Consider the following 16,178-nt stretch of genomic DNA (forward strand, 5'->3'; position numbering starts at 1 on the left):
TTCCAATATCAGAACAATATAGCCAAGTATAGACAGAAGGCTCACACGTGCCTCTGTTCTGCTTTCAGCTACTTTCCTCTTTATCCTTTCTTCGCCCCATACCTCATAGGGGTAACTGCTTTGTTTCTTTATATTAAAACAAAGAAAATCAAATCACCAGAAATATGAGGAAGAGGAAAGGACCAAATACTAGTGAAATTAATTCAATTATCTAAATAGGGAAAATAAATGCTAAGAATTAATAACGAATGAGAAGGCAAAATATACATAATAAACTGAAGAAAGGGTAGTGGAGTCCCAATTTTAGGTAAATTAAATAGATTCTAGAGGCAGGTTAGTGCTTTAGAGGGCAGCTTTTAAGTGGAATTGCCTGTGTTTAGATCCCAGCTCTGTAACTTCCTGGTCCTGTGACCTTGGCCTTTAACTCTTTGAACCTTAATGTCCTCTTCTGCATGATGTAGATGATGATGTAGCATATCTATGAAGAATTACTGTAATTGTTAAATGGGGTGAGCGTGTGTCCTGGCAATAGGAAGAATGCAGTAAATGTTAGCTGTCATTACTTTTTTATTATTGTGTCTATATCTTCCTGTGTTTTCTAAATTTTCTGCAAATCTCTCCTTTTAAAAACTTTTAAAAGTCATTTTTTGGGCCGTTAAATACATAGTCCTTGTAGTAAAAAGATAGAAACTCAACCTATGTGATCAGTGTTTAGCTCCTTTGTCAGTTTTATAAAAGCTCACCAAAGAGTGCGTACTTTATCACCTAACTTAATCCACATTTGGATAAGGAAAGGATTTGTATAACTGTTCCTGTAGAAAAATGCTCACAAGACATGTGGCTTCTAGCGTTATTATAAATTTGATACCTAGTACAACCAGTGAGCTGAGATGTGCCTTATACATTTAGTACTCTCTAAGGAGAAGAGATGGCATTCCCTAGGTGGGGAAAGTCAGGGAAGGAGCTCTGTGTTGCTGATCAGCTTGCAGGGCTGAATTGAATTGCCCTGAATAAATTGCTAAGACTAGAATCAGACATAGCTATAGAGTTAGTACAGGAATTGACTTGGGGAGTAAGAGAAAGAAGCTAATTAGTTAGCAAGACCTGGAAGAACTGTGGAGAACAGTTAGCCCTAAAAACATTGCTCAACTATTTGTTTTGAGTTACTTGATATGAAGCTCCTTCCTTCCACTGGTTCTTTAAGGAAAAGTCTTTAGTAAGTAAGGTCAGCATTGTTCCCAGATGCTTTTTGTGTGGTTCTCTTTGGAGAACTCGAAGAGGACTGAGATCAGCATCTGGACTTAGGAGAAGGACAAGAGAGTAGATGCAGAAGCTGGATGGTGAAGGGACAGCATACAACTTTGGTGTCTGCTTTCTTGTTGAACAGACTAACTTTTGCATATCATGTTTCGAGTTTTGCGGTTCCTTTTCTTTTTGGTTGGGGGAGGGGATGTTGGCGAATGTAGACATTCCAATATCAGAACAATATAGCCAAGTATAGACAGAAGGCTCACACGTGCCTCTGTTCTGCTTTCAGCTACTTTCCTCTTTATCCTTTCTTCGCCCCATACCTCATAGGGGTAACTGCTTTGTTTCTTTATATTAAAACAAAAACATTAAATATATTCTTTCTTACACAAAAGGTAACATACTAGCCCTACTTGTACTATGCCTTGCTCTTTTTAATGTGACATATCTTGTAGATCTCTCCATATGATTACCAGAAATCCTACCTCATTCTTTTTTAAGTGCTGCTTAGGATAGATCTAGAATGGACTAATATAACTAGGCTCTGGGTTGGACACTTGGGTTGTCTCTTGCTCTTGGCTTGACATTAGTGTAGAAAGCCTTTTCCTCTTGCATTATTAACTTTTCCCTCCCTTCTGGATTATTCCCATCCGGATGCAAAAATGTTATCTCCTATCTCCCATCTTTAAAAACAAAAACAAAAAAACCTTTTACTCAGATCACCCACCCCTAGCTCCTCTCATTTTTCTCCTTTATAGCAAAACTCTTTGAGCGAATTGTCCTCACTGTCTCCAGTTTCTCTTGAATCCATACCAACCAGGCTTTCACCACCACTCTTCGGAAAGTGCTCTTCTGAGAACTGATCTCCACATTACCAAAACCTCTAGATATTTCTCGGTCCTTATGTTGGCCTTCATGTGACTTTTACAATACTACATTCTCCTAAGTTTCTTCCTATCACTCTGATTGTTCTTTTTCAGTCTGTTTGCTGGTCCCTCTTTATTTTCCCAACTGCTAGATTTGGGGTACCCCAGAACTCCGTTCTTGTACTTCTCTCTTCTAGCTACACTTGTTCCCTAAGTGATTCAATCTCTCTTCTAGCTACACTTGTTCCCTAAATGATTCATCCATTCTCCTGGATTTATAAATTAGTAGACAGAGAGGCAGGCAGAGAGAGAGAGAGAGGGAAGCAGGCTCCCTGCTGAGCAGAGAGCCCGATACGGGACTCGATCCCAGGACCCTGAGATCATGACCTGAGCCGAAGGCAGCGGCTTAACCCACTGAGCCATCCAGGCGCCCCCATTCTCCTGGATTTAATTGTTGTTAAATACTCATGACTCCCAGATTTGTACCTGTAGCCTGGCCATCTCCTTTGAACTCCAAACAATATCTAGTCAACTACCTATTTGGCATTTCTCTTTGGATGTCCAAGAGGCATCTTAAATTTTACATTTGCCACCAGACCAGTTCCTTTAGAGGTCTTCATCTCAGGTAATTGCAATTTTGTTTTCCTATTTTTTCCTCATACCCCATACTGGATCCTTCAGCAAATCCTTCTCGTGCTGCCCTAAAAATCAGTCCAGAGTGTTACCACTTCTCATAACCCTGACTTTGATCACCCATACAAGCTACTGTTTTCTCTTACCCAAGTTTTTTGAGTGGGATCCCAGCTTGGGCTTCTTGCTCCTGCACTTGCCTCTATATTCTCTTTCCAGCATAGCAGCCAGAGAGACCCCATTAAAACTCCCCAGTGGCTTCCTCTGTCATCTATTGCCCATTGTTGCCTGAAAATTGAAACTCAAAGTGTTCTTTCTCTCACCTCGGTGACTACTCAACTCCTTCCACTCTAACACCTTCGATCTGCAGACCTCCTCCCACTCCTCACACATAAGCAAGCTGCCACTTCAAGGCTTTTCGACTTGTTCTTCCTTCATATGGCCTACTCCCTTCCTTCAGATCTTGACTCAAAAGTGACTTCAGTCAAGACTTCCCCAGCAACCCTAAATAAATCTGAGCCCTTCCCCACCTCTGCCCCAACATTTCATGTTCTGCTTTTCTTGCCTTCATTTTTCTCCTTATCACTTAACACTATATGACACATAATTTTACTCATTAATTTTATCATTCATCTCTCCAGAACATAAGGTTCTTGGGTATAGGATTTTTGTCTGTACCACACCAATGTCTAGAACATACTAGAAAGCAATAAATTATAATAAAATGTTGGATACTGCTTCCCCATTAAGAATGATCCTTTTTTTTTCAAGGCTAATGTACATATTTGTAATATTTAGGGTTAGGGTTAGGGTTAGCTTTTTAAATAAAAAATAAATATATTTAAATTAGTTTTTTAGCATCTATAGTAATAAACATATGACCTTTCTTTTTAGATGTATTAAAATGATGCCTTATATATTTTTTAAAGATTTTATTTATGTATTTGACAGACAGACATCACAAGTAGGCAGAGAGGCAGGCAGAGAGAGAGGAGGAAGCAGGCTCCCTGCTCAGCAGAGAGCCCAACTCGGAGCTCAATCCAGGACCCTGAGATCATGACCTGAGCCGAAGGCAGAGGCTTTAACCCACTGAGCCACCCAGGTGCCCCTGATGCCTTATTTTAATAGCTTTCCTAGTTTTGCAATTATGTAATAAATTTAAAAAATGATTTGTTACTGTGTTCCTAAATTCCTTTTGCCAGTGTTTTTTTAGGAATTGCAATTAAATTAAATTAAATTACTTTAAATTGCTATTCATAAGTAAGGTTTTCTTCTTACACAGTCTTTAGCCATTGATAAAAAATATTATAAATACTGAACTCAGGAAAAGAATTTGTATGTTTCCTTCTCTCTGCGATCTATAAAATTGATACAATATCAGAAATATTTTTCCTTAAATGCTTTTTAGAATTCCCCTGTGAAACCTCAGTCTTTCTTTGTAGGAAAGGTTGTTCTTTGTTCACTTCATTTCTTCTACGGATATTGGTTTTCTTGGGAAAATTTCTCTTTTGTGGTCAGTTTTAATGATTTTATATTTCTTTAGAAAATTACTATTTCATTCGTGTTTCAAATTGATTTGCAGAGTTGGCCAAAGTATTCAGTCATTTTAAAATTTTGTCTGTTTTATTTTTCCAGTTGACTAATTTTTTTGTATTTGGGCTTTACCTTGATTTTATGTCCCAGAAGATTAGGTAATTGTGGCTTTTCAATTTTTTTCTTTTAAAAGAACCATTTTCTGGATTTTTTTTTTTTTTTAAATTTTCAATTCTACCATTTTGGTGTTTCAAACTTAATTAATTTTTGCTTCTTTCTTTAGTAATAAGTCATTTCTTCTTTCCTGTGGTTTATTTTATTGTTACTTCCTTAACTGAGGTAGGTCCCTACTTTATTTTCTTAATTCCTAACTCTGTAGGAAGGTACCATTTTTGACACTATGTGGAAGATTTTTGTCTTTAGTTTTGGTAAATTTGACCCTGATGTATCCTGGCATAGATTTCTTGGAGTTTATCCTTTTTGGGCTTTACTCAGCTTGAATATGCAGATTGGTTTCTTTTGCCAAGTTTGGGGCATTTTCAGCCATTATTTCTCTAAAATTTCTTCAGTACTGCCCTCTTTCTTTCCTTCTGGGACTTCAGTGACATGAATGTTGTATCCTTTGTTATGGTCCCATAAATCCTTGAACCTCTTAGTTATTTTTCAGTCTCTTCTCTTGCTCAGATTAGTGCTTTTTGTTGCTTTATCTTCAAGTCCACATATTTCCTCCACCTTTGTTTTTGAGTCCATTGAGGTTTGTTTTGTTTTGTTTTGTTTTATTATGTTAGTCCCCATACAATATGTCATTAGTTTTTGATTAGTGTTCCAAGATTCATTTTTTACATATAATACCCAGTGCTCCATGCAATCCATGCCCTCCTTAATACCCATCACCCGGCCAACCCATACCCCCACCTCTCTCCCCTCAAAACCCTCAGTTTATTTCTCCGAGTCCACGGTCTCACGTGGTTCGTCTCCCCTCCGATTTCCACCCCCTTCATTTTCCCCTTCCTTCTCCCTCCATTCTATTCCTTATGTGCCACAAGTAAGAGAAACCATATAATTGACTTTCTCTGTTTGACTTACTTTACTCAGCATAATCTCTAGTCCCATCCATGTTGATGCAATTTTTAATTTACTTTCTTTTGGTTATTTTATTTTTCAGTTCTAAATTCCCACTTGGTTCCTTTTTATGTCTTCTCTTTATTTGCTGAGACATTCTGTTTATTTGCTGCGGTTTTCTGTTTTTTCATTTAAGCATGTTAGGGATTGCTTATTACAGCATTTTTATGGTGGCCGCTTTCAATCCCTGTTAGGGAATTCCAGCGTTAGTGTCATCTTGGTGTTGGTGTCTTGATTGTCTTTTCATGTTCACATTTAGTATTTTCAAATTTAGGCCTTTTCCCAATTCTTGGTATGGTAAGTTATTTTATATTATATCTTGGACATTTGGGTATTGAATTAAGAATCTCTAGCTCTTATTTAAACCTTCCTTCTATTTTAGCAGGCTCCCTCTGACATCATGCCTGTGGTAAAGTGCCCCCTACTGCCAAGTTGGAGGGGGTCAAAGTTTGGGTTCTTTACTCCACTTCTATTATCACCCTGGGAGGGGTGTCTCCTGATTGATGGATGGAGCTGGGAGTTCAGGCTGACACCACCCTGGCTGGGACAGAGGGGAGTGCCTCATGACTTTCTGGCCTCCACTGACTGCAGGATTGCAGGAGTTATGAAGTGGGGGAGGTTGTTACAATTGCAGAGGGTGAAAATGCTGACTTTGTGCTAGATCTCTTCTGTCACCACCTTAGAAGAGAGGAAGAGGGGCTCCTTGTTAGTCTGGAGTCCCTGTGTGTTCTCCACGGACATTGTTGGCACAGGGGGTGTTCTCATTACCACTGGACTGTCCTCCCTCTCCCTGACCTTTTCAGACAGTACCACTGGTCTGGAGGAGAGCTGGGCTTGTTAATAGCCTGGTGAATATGGAAGTCTAGGCTCCGCATTTGGCCTTTGCACCTTTGTCAAAAGTTAATTGACCCCAGGGCACCTGAGTGGCTCAGTCCTTAAGCATCTGCCTTCTGCTCACATCATGATCCCAGGATCCTGGGATTGAGCCAGCATTGGGCTTCCTGCTCGGTGGGGAGCCTGCTTTTCCCACTCACCCCTGCTTGTGTTCCTCCTCTTGATGTCTTTCACTCTGTCAAATAAATACAAAAGAAAAAGAATTAACCCAATGTGTGGGTCTGTTTCTGGACACTTTTGTATTTCATTGATCTGTTTGTCTTTCTATAGGCTAATACTATACTATCTCAATTATCATAGCCCTCCAACTTTGTTCTTTTTCAAAGTTGTTTTAAGTATTCTGTGTCCTTTGCATTTCCATGTGAATTTAAAATTAGCTTGTCCAGAGAGAGTCAATTATCATCTGGTTTCACTTATTTGTGGAGCATAACAAATAACATGGAGGATATGGGGAGATGGAAAGGAGAAGGGAGTTGAGGGAAATTGGAAGGGGAGGTGAACCATGAGAGACTATAGACTCTGAAAAACAATCTGAGGGGTTTGAAGGGGCCGGGGGTGGGAGGTTGGGGGAACCAGGTGGTGGGTATTAGGGAGGGCATGGATTGCATGGAGCGCTGGGTGTGGTGCAAAAACAATGAATACTGTTACGCTGAAAAGAAATTTTAAAAAAATTTAAAAAAATAAAATAAAATTAGGTTGTCAATTTGGCCATACTCTTGTTTCTATTATAGGTTATCACTGTAATAGGAAGACATGGTTGTGGATTGTGTGATTTTACGGTCTTTATTAAATAATTAAAACAGGTTCAAAAAATGTTACAAGAAGATTTAGAAAATACAGATAAGTGAAAACTTAAAAGATGCATTAAAATCCCCCAGACTGTTAATTTTTTTTTTAAAGATTTTTTATTTTATTTATTTGTCATAGAGAGAGAAGCGAGAGCAAGCACAGGCAGACAGAGTGGCAGGCAGAGGCAGAGGGAGAAGCAGGCTCCCTGCCAAGCAAGGAGCCCGATGTGGGACTCGATCCCAGGACGCTGGGATCATGACCTGAGCCGAAGGCAGCCGCTTAACCAGCTGAGCCACCCAGGCGTCCCCCCCAGACTGTTAATTTTAAAAGTTCATTAAAAAATATAGATTATAAAATGCAATAATATATTATATAATGCATATGTAGATATGAGCATATGTAGAGATATGTAGAGATACCACATGTAGGGTATACATGACATGTATTTATTCATATGCAGAAATGAACAGTTTGGGAGTTTATATACCAAAATATTAGTAATGATTATTTTGGGGGGCATGATAAAGGATGAACTATGTTTTAACCTTAGCACACTATTCTCTTTCTACTATTGAAGACTAATGCCAGAATTGTTGTATTACTATTGGTATACTTATATAATTTGGTGCTTTAATAACAACATTTAATGAGATTAGAAATTATTTTTCCTTTTCATTTTCTTTTTCCTTTTCAAAAATAGTTTCATCAGAGTCCCTTTCTACTGTCAACCAGCAAGAAGAAACGGCTCAGTAAACAATGCACATTGATGCGTCTTCCATTTGCGAGGTAATTGCTTCAAACTTGGTGAAATACTTGCACACTTCTAGCTAGATAAGACTTTGACTAGTTTTTATTTCTTTTCTTTCTCGAAACCTAGAAAAACATTTAAAAATAAATAACGAAATACTTGTTAACATTGTACCAGTAAAAGAAATTGAAGGTATAAGCTAATAGAGCTAAACTAATATTCAGCTTCCCACAGACTCTACAGAAGAAAGAGGCAAAGGTGAACCTTCAGTTTCATGGGTTTGAATTATGTTGGTTCAGAGTGTTCAGATTTTTACATAGCACATTCAGTGTTTGTGTGTGTTACACAGGGTTTGGGTTTCATCAACGTGTAGTTGCCGAGCAATGTAGGAATGAGATGGTCTGTAGTTTCCTGCTATAGGTCGTATCTCCAGGGCTGCAAGAAGACCAGCCCATCAACTGAGTAGCCACGAACATCTGTAGTATCCTGCTGCTTTGTGGTTCTTTCCTAGTCCCCTAGGTCCCCACTGGCATCATGTCATTTGCTGGGTAAATCTGATGACTATTTCTATCTTCATTATCTTGTGTACTGCGAGATACGAGAATTCCTGCTCTTCTCTATCTCCAGCAACACTTGTTATTGTCTGTCTTTTTCAGTTTAGCCATACTGAAGGGTATTATGTGGGGGTTTTATTGTTTTGTTTTGTTTTTAAGATTTTTTTATTTATTTTATTTGACAGACAGAGACCACAAGTAGGCAGAGAGGCAGGCAGAGAGAGGGGAGGAAGCAGGCTCCCCGCTGAGCAAAGAGCCCAATGCGGGGCTCGATCCCAGGACCCTGGGATCATGACCTGAGCCGAAGGCAGAGGCTTTAACCCACTGAGCCACCCAGGCGCCCCTTATGTGGGGGTTTTAAATTTAATTTCTGTGATAATTAATGAAGTTAGGCACCTGTTTCTATGTGTTTATTTTCTTTTTATTAGGTTGTCTTTTTTTTTTATAGATTTGCAGTTCTTCCTATACATTATATATAAATTCTTTGTGCATTATCTTTTACTCTTTGACTTGCCTCGTCAGTCTCAATGGCATCTTTAGATGAACAGAAGTTTTTTATAAAAATCTAATGTATATATCTGTATATCTGCTTATCCGCCCCCCATGGTTACTACTTTCTGTGGCCTTTTAGAAAATCTTCACCAGTTGGAATGCCATGAGGCATTCTCTTACATTTTCTTTTAAAAGCTTAATTATACCGTGACAAATATATATGGATCAGTCCATAGCAAGCTTTAGCATTTTCCCTTTTACATTTAGATCTTCAGTCTACCTAGAATTTGAGGTATGTTGTAAGGGAAGTTTCATAATTTGTTTCATATGAAAATCCTGTTGACTTTGTATGACTGGATGTGTATATGGATCTGTTTCTGAACTCACTGTCCTAGTACATAAGTTGTTTTGTCAGTACTACACCATCTTAATTACTAGCTTTATCATGAGTCAAGATTTGATAGTGTGGGCCTCCATTGTATTTATTCATGTCTTTATTCTAGAATATTATCTTGACTCTTTTGGCCCCTTTGCATTTCCAAGTGAATTTTATACTCAACTTGCCAGTTTATACACACATGCACTTAAACGCACACACACATACACTCTCTCTCTCTCTCTTTTGGAATTTTGATTAGGATTACGTGTAATTCAGTTTGGGGAAAATGGACACTAAATAAAATTGAGTGTTCTATCTGTGAACATGGTATATCATCATTTATTTAGATATTATGTATTTTTCTCAGTTTTGTAATTTCTTGAATAGTTACTCCACATCTTAGATTTTTTCTACTTATTAGATATTTAGTGGTATTCTGAATCTTATTGTTTTAGAATTTCATTTCCTTCTTGATGCTAGTATATAGAAATAACAGCTAATTTTTCAATATTGACCTTGTTTCCAGTGACCTTGCTATTAATTTTAATAGTTAATCTGTAGGGGTTTTTTTTTCATTTTCTATGAGTATAATTTTATTATTTACAATAGGGACAGTTTGTCCTCCCCTTCAGTTTGTAGGCCTTTCATTTTTTTCTTATCTTGTTGCAGTGACTTTTTGTTCAATAATTAATAAAAGTACTAATGGTGGACATTCTTACTATGTTCCCATTATTTAATATGTTTGCTTTCGGGTTTTGTTTTTTTTTTTAAGATTTTATTTATTTATTTGACAGAGATCACAATTAGGCAGAGAGGCAGGCAGATAGAGAGAGAGAGAGGAAGAAGCAGGCTCCTCGCCAAGCAGAGAGCCCGATATGGGGCTTGATCCCAGGACTCTGGGATCATGACCTGAGCTGAAGGCAGAGGCTTTAACCCACTGAGCCACCCAGGTGCCCCATGCTTATAGATTCTCCTTACCAGATAAAAAGTTCCTTTGCACTCCTGATTCTCATGAATGGCTTTTTAATGTCATTATCAAAAATATATTACTATTTTCTTTTTTTCTATTAATGTAATTTTAGTATTTTTTTCTATTAATGTAATGAATTTTAAGGATTGATATTTGAATGTTAAATCACCATTACCTTTCTGCAGTGAACTGCTCCTGATGATACATCCTTTCGATATATCACTAAATTTTACTTGGCTAATTTTTCAAAGGATTTTTCCTTGTATGCTAATAATAAAGATGTTTTATATTTCTTTTTTGTAATAATTTTTCAAGTTCTGGTATTTATATTATGCTGGTTATGGTAAGTGAATTGATAGTGCACTAATTTTTTTGTTTTCTCTAAGTATTTATGTAATTTTTTTTTTTCCTTTTAATGTTTGGGAGAAGTTATCTGGGACCTCCAGTTTTCTTGTGGAAAGGTTTTGATAACATCTTATTTCAATAGATACAGGAATATTCAGATTTCTATTTTTTCTTATGACAACTTCATTAATTTTTCATAAAGTTTGTCCATTTTATCTAAAATACCAAATTATTGGCATATAGTTGTTCATACTAGCTCTAGTTACATGTTTAATGTTTGTAGGGTATGTAGTAATGTTCTCTATTTCTTTCTTAATATTGACTATTTGTGTTTTATAAATTTTTTCTTGATTAGTTTTATACCCTAAGGATTTATCAGTTTTGTTTATCTTTGCTAAATGAATTGTCTTTTGAGCTATGTTGGTCTTTCTTTTTAGTATATTTATTTCCTGTTGCATTTAGTCTGCTCCTTATTATTTCTTTTCTTCTTAATGTTTTGCTTTTTCTTTTTTTAATTTATTTTTATTCTTTCATATCAATTTAAAACTTTTATTATTACTGTTTTTGTTTCTTGAGCTAGTTTAGATTATTAATTTTCAGACTTTCTTTTAAAAAATATGCATTTAAGGCTTTTATGTAAGTACTACTTTAGCTGCACCCCACAATTTTTGATATGTCATAGCCTTTTTATCATAAACTTCAAGAATATTTTTTATTCTCTATTCTGATAAGTCCTTTAACCCATGGATCATTAACAAGCATATTAAATTTCTGATCAACTGGGTACTTTTTCTCTAATTACTTTTTGTTTTTGATTTCTAGCTGATTTCCATTATAGTTTCAAAACATAGATCAAATGATTTTAATCTTTTGAAATATATTAACACTTGCATAAGGACACAACTTGGTCTAATTTGGTAAATATTTTGGGTGCATATAAAAAAAGGTATATTTTGTGGTTGCTAGATGCAGTACTTTATATATGTCAGTTTTGTCAAGTTTATTGATTATATTGTTCAGAACTTCCATATCTTCTTGCTTCTCATCTGTTCTCTCAGCTCCTGAGAGAAATGCATTAAAGTCTCCCACACTGATTATGGATTCATCTATTTTTCCTCTTAGTTTTGTCTGTTTTTGTGTTACGTATTTTTAAGTTGTTAGTTGCTGCATTTAAGTTTAGGATTGATTTGTTTTCCTGATGACTTGTTTATCAGTATGAATTATTTCTAGAAACGATTCTTGCCTTAAAGTCTGCTTGTCTGATATAACATTTCCCTGCTTTATCTTTTTCTGTAATTTTACTTTCAAACTGTTATATTTAAAATGCATATAAGTTCTTTTTTTTAAAAAAAAGAATTCATTGTAATATCTCTTTTAATTAGAATATTTAGTATATTTGCATTTAATATTATTGACAATATAATTGGATTTATATCTGCCATCTAGCTATTTTCTATTTGAGCAACTTGTTTTATATTCTTTATTCTCTAAATAAAATACTTACCATTATTTAATGTTTTTATCTGTTAACTTGTTTTCTTCTACTCTTCCTACTCCGGTGATAGCAACATTCATCCTTAGATTTTTTTAACTCTTTAATACCATACATACATATATTTTAATCCCACAATGTACTACTTTCATTATTTTATGTGGTCAAGATTCATTTAAATTACCTACATATTTAACTTTTCTATTTTTTCATATTGCTTCCTGCATTTTTTTTTATAAAGATTTTATTTATTTGAAAGAGAGTGAGAGAGAGAGCACAAGAAGGGGGACAGTCAGAGGGAGAAGCAGACTCTCTGCTGAGCAAGGAGCCCAACACAATGCCGGGCTCCATCCCAGGACTCCAGGATGATGACTGAGCAGAAGGCAGATGCTTATCTGACTGAACCCCCCCAGGTGCCCCACTTCCTGCATTTTTTAATTACATTACCATTCACAGTTGTTTTCACCTGTTTTATTGAAGTAGAATTCATAAGTAAGCTGCCTTCATTTTGATATTCCTTTTTAAAATAATTTTCCTTCTGCTGAAAGAAATTCGTCATCATTTCTTGCAGTGCAGGTCCTGGCGGTGCATTCATTCATCTTTTGTTTTTCTGGGAACGTACTTATTTCATCTTCATTATGAAGAGTATGTTTGCAATTATAAAATTTGATGTTGGGAATTACTTTTCAGCAATTTAAAGATATTATTTTATTGTCTGTAACTTATGTCTTTTCTTTTGAAGAAGTTAGCACCTTTTTTTGCAAGTTGAAGAGACATTCATTTCTTATTCTGATTTGCTCAGTGTTTTTATAATGAATTTGTATTGAATTTTATAAAATTTTTCTTCTGTATCTGGGGAGAGAATCATGACTTTTCCCTTCTATATCTGGTTTCTTTGATGTTTTTTCTGTTTTTCTTCTATTTCATATTTCACTGGTGTCTGCTCTTTATTATTTCTTTTATTCTTTTTTTTTAAAGATTTTATTTATTTGACAGAGAGAAAGAGATCACAAGTAGACCGAGAGGCAGGCAAAGAGAGAGGGGGCAGCAGGCTCCCCGGTGAGCAGAGAGCCTGATGCAGGACTCCATCCCAGGCCCCTGGGATCATGACCTGAGCCGAAGGCAGAGGCTTAACCCACGGAGCCGCCCAGGCACCTCTATTTCCTTTATTCTTAAAAACTGAAATATACGTCACCTGTTTGGTAATGTGGTGACTTCAATTTGTGTTAAACCAAATTTATATCTCTCAGATAAATTCCACTTGGTTGTGGTGTATTATTCTTATTATATATTAATGGATGTGATGATAACTTTAAATTTTTTATCTGTGTTTATAAGGGATAAGTCTATAATCTTACTATATCTTTGATGAGTTGGGTTTTTTTTTTTTATAGGTTTTATTTTTGTGAGACACAGAGAGAGAGAGAGTGTGTGTGTGTATGTGTGTGTGCGTGCACGAGTGGGTGAGAGGGGCAGAGGGATAAGCAGACTCCCAGCTGAGCAGGGAGCCCAACATGGGACTCCATCCCAGGACCCCCCAGGAAATGACCTTAGCTCAAGGCAGACGCCCAACTGACTAAGTCACCCAAGCACCCACCCCCTCTTTGAGTTTTCAAAGGAGTTGTGCTGGCTTTGTAGAACAAGAGAAGAAGTATTCCCCCTTGACGCATTTTTTCAAAGAGTTTGTACAACTGGTATTTCTTTCTTATGTGTTTGAAAGAATTAACAAGAAAAAAATGTGGACCTGAGTTTTTAATTATTAATTTGATTTCTTAAATAAATACAGGGCTTTTTAGATTTTCTCTTTCTTTTCAGTCAATTTAGAAATATTTGTTTTTCCAGAAAATCATCCATTTCTTGCAGTCATGTTTATTGGTATATAAAGTTAATATGCCCTTATTATTCTTATGCCTGTCTCATCTGTAGTGAGGTTCTTTCTCTCATTCCCGATAGTGGTAATTTGTATTTCCTTTTTTTTTTTTTAATTTATCAAGATAGCTGTAGTATTGTCAGTTTCTGTTCCATTTCATCTTTCATTGGTGGCTGCTCTTTATTTCCTTCCACTTATTTTTTAAATTTGAGGTATAATTCACATAACAAAATTTGTCATAACATGAAGTGCATCTTTTTAAAGTGTACAGTGGATTTTAATATGATCATAAAATTTTACAGTCCTCACCACTAATTCCAGAATATTTCCATCACTTCAGAAAGAAAGCCTATGTTCATTTGTAGTCACTTCCCATTCGCTTCTTCTCCATCCCTTGGCAGTCACTAATCTGTTCTCCGTCTCTGTGAGTTTCCCTATTTTGGACATTCTGTATGAATGGAATCACACAATATGTGGCCTTTTTTTTTTTTTTTTTTTTTGTAAAGATTTTATTTATTTATTTGACAGAGAGAAATCACAAGTAGACTGAGAGGCAGGCAGAGAGAGAGAGAGAGGGAAGCAGGCTCCCTGCTGAGCAGAGAGCCCGATGCGGGACTCGATCCCAGGACCCTGAGATCATGACCCGAGCCGAAGGCAGCGGCTCAACCCACTGAGCCACCCAGGCGCCCAATATGTGGCCTTTTGTGTATGGTTTCCTTCACTTAGCATAACATTTTCAAGTGTCATCCATTTTGTAGCATGTATTAGCACTTCATTCCTTTATATGACTGGATAATTTTCTCATTTGCCTTTACCATATTTTGCTTATCCATTCATTGGTTAATTAACATTTGTGCTATTTTACTTCTGGCTATTATGAGTAATGGTGCTGTGAACATTCGTGTACAAGCTTTTGGGTGGACATAGTTTTCAGTTTATGCCTACAAGTAGAGTTGCTGAGTCATAGAACTGTATGTTTAACTTTGGGAGGAACCACCAAATTGTTTTCCAAAGCTGTTGCATTGTTTTATATTTCCATCAGCAAAGTGTTAGGGTCCCAGTTTCTTTGCATCCTCACCAACACTTGTTACTATCTACCCTTTTGATTATAGCCATCTCATTGGTATGAAGTGGTGTTTCATTGTGGTTTTGATTTGGATTTCCCTGATGATTAAAGATAGTGAGAGTACTTTCATGCTCAATATCTTCATATTGAGCATATTTTCCTGAGCATTTTATATCCAGAGCATTCTCTTTTGGTTATCTTTTTCTCTAGAGTTTGAACACTTTTTCCTATTGCTTTATATTTTGAATAATATTGGATTGTTTCCTGGATTTATTGTGAGTGTATGTTGTAGAAAGTCTGAATTCAGGTGTGTTCCTCCAAGTTTAGTGTTTTTATTTAATTTGTTAATTTAATTTAATTATCTAATTTGTTATTTATTTATTTAAAGATTTTTATTATTATTTTTTTAATTTAAGATTTTATTTATTGATTTGACACAGAGAGTGAGAAAGAGAGCACACAAGCAGGGAAAGGAGCAGAGAGAAAGGGAGAAGCAGACTCCCTGCTGAGCAGGGATCCCTATGCAGAGTTTGATCCCAGTACCCTGAGATCATGAACTGAGCCACGCAGGCACCCCTGATGTTTTTATCTTAGTAGGCAGTTGCCTTGTCTGAACTCAAGCTTTTTATTTCCCTGTAAGGGGCAACATATGAAATCTCATTTTGGGTTTTTTATCCTTAGCTGGGCTGGTTGGAATCTTCCTCCCATATATGTGGTCTATGGGTCAGCCAGAGATTGGGGGAGCAGTGGGGGAGTTTACACACAAAATTTGGGGTTCCCCTCTCTACCTCTCCTGTTATTTCCTCCATCAAACACACTTCTGCAGCTGTTTTTGTTTGTTTGTTTTAAGATTTTATTTATTTATTTGACAGACAGAGATCACAAGTAGGCAGAGAGGCAGGCAGAGAGAGAGAGGAAGGGGGGCAGCCTCCATGCTGAGCAGAGAGCCGGATGCGGGGCTCGATCCTAGGACCCTGGGATCGTGACCTGAGCCGAAGGCAGAGGCTTTAACCCACTGAGCCACCAGGCGCCCCCTGCAGCTGTTTTAATTGTCCGTAATTCTTACCTTGAATCAACAAGAATATAGATTTCTAACTTTTTAAAAATGTGGCATGGCTGAGGTTGTAAATTCATCTTTTTTAAAGTATTAACCCCCCCTCTTTATTATCTGCTTGCTTTT

At 36.6% G+C, this 16,178-nt stretch overlaps 1 protein-coding gene across 1 annotated transcript in view; it reads left to right on the forward strand.

Moving 5' to 3' along the window:
• The window catches only part of SGO2 (shugoshin 2), a 42,754-nt gene that overhangs the window by 9,545 nt on the left and 17,031 nt on the right, over window positions 1-16,178 (forward strand). Inside the window, exon 5 of the mRNA XM_059393150.1 lies at window positions 7,783-7,868. Coding sequence (XP_059249133.1) covers window positions 7,783-7,868 — 86 coding nt within the window. The remainder of the gene's footprint in view (window positions 1-7,782; window positions 7,869-16,178) is intronic.

This window comes from Mustela nigripes, chromosome 3, assembly GCF_022355385.1.
Source record: "Mustela nigripes isolate SB6536 chromosome 3, MUSNIG.SB6536, whole genome shotgun sequence".
Taxonomy (NCBI): Eukaryota; Metazoa; Chordata; class Mammalia; order Carnivora; family Mustelidae; genus Mustela; species Mustela nigripes.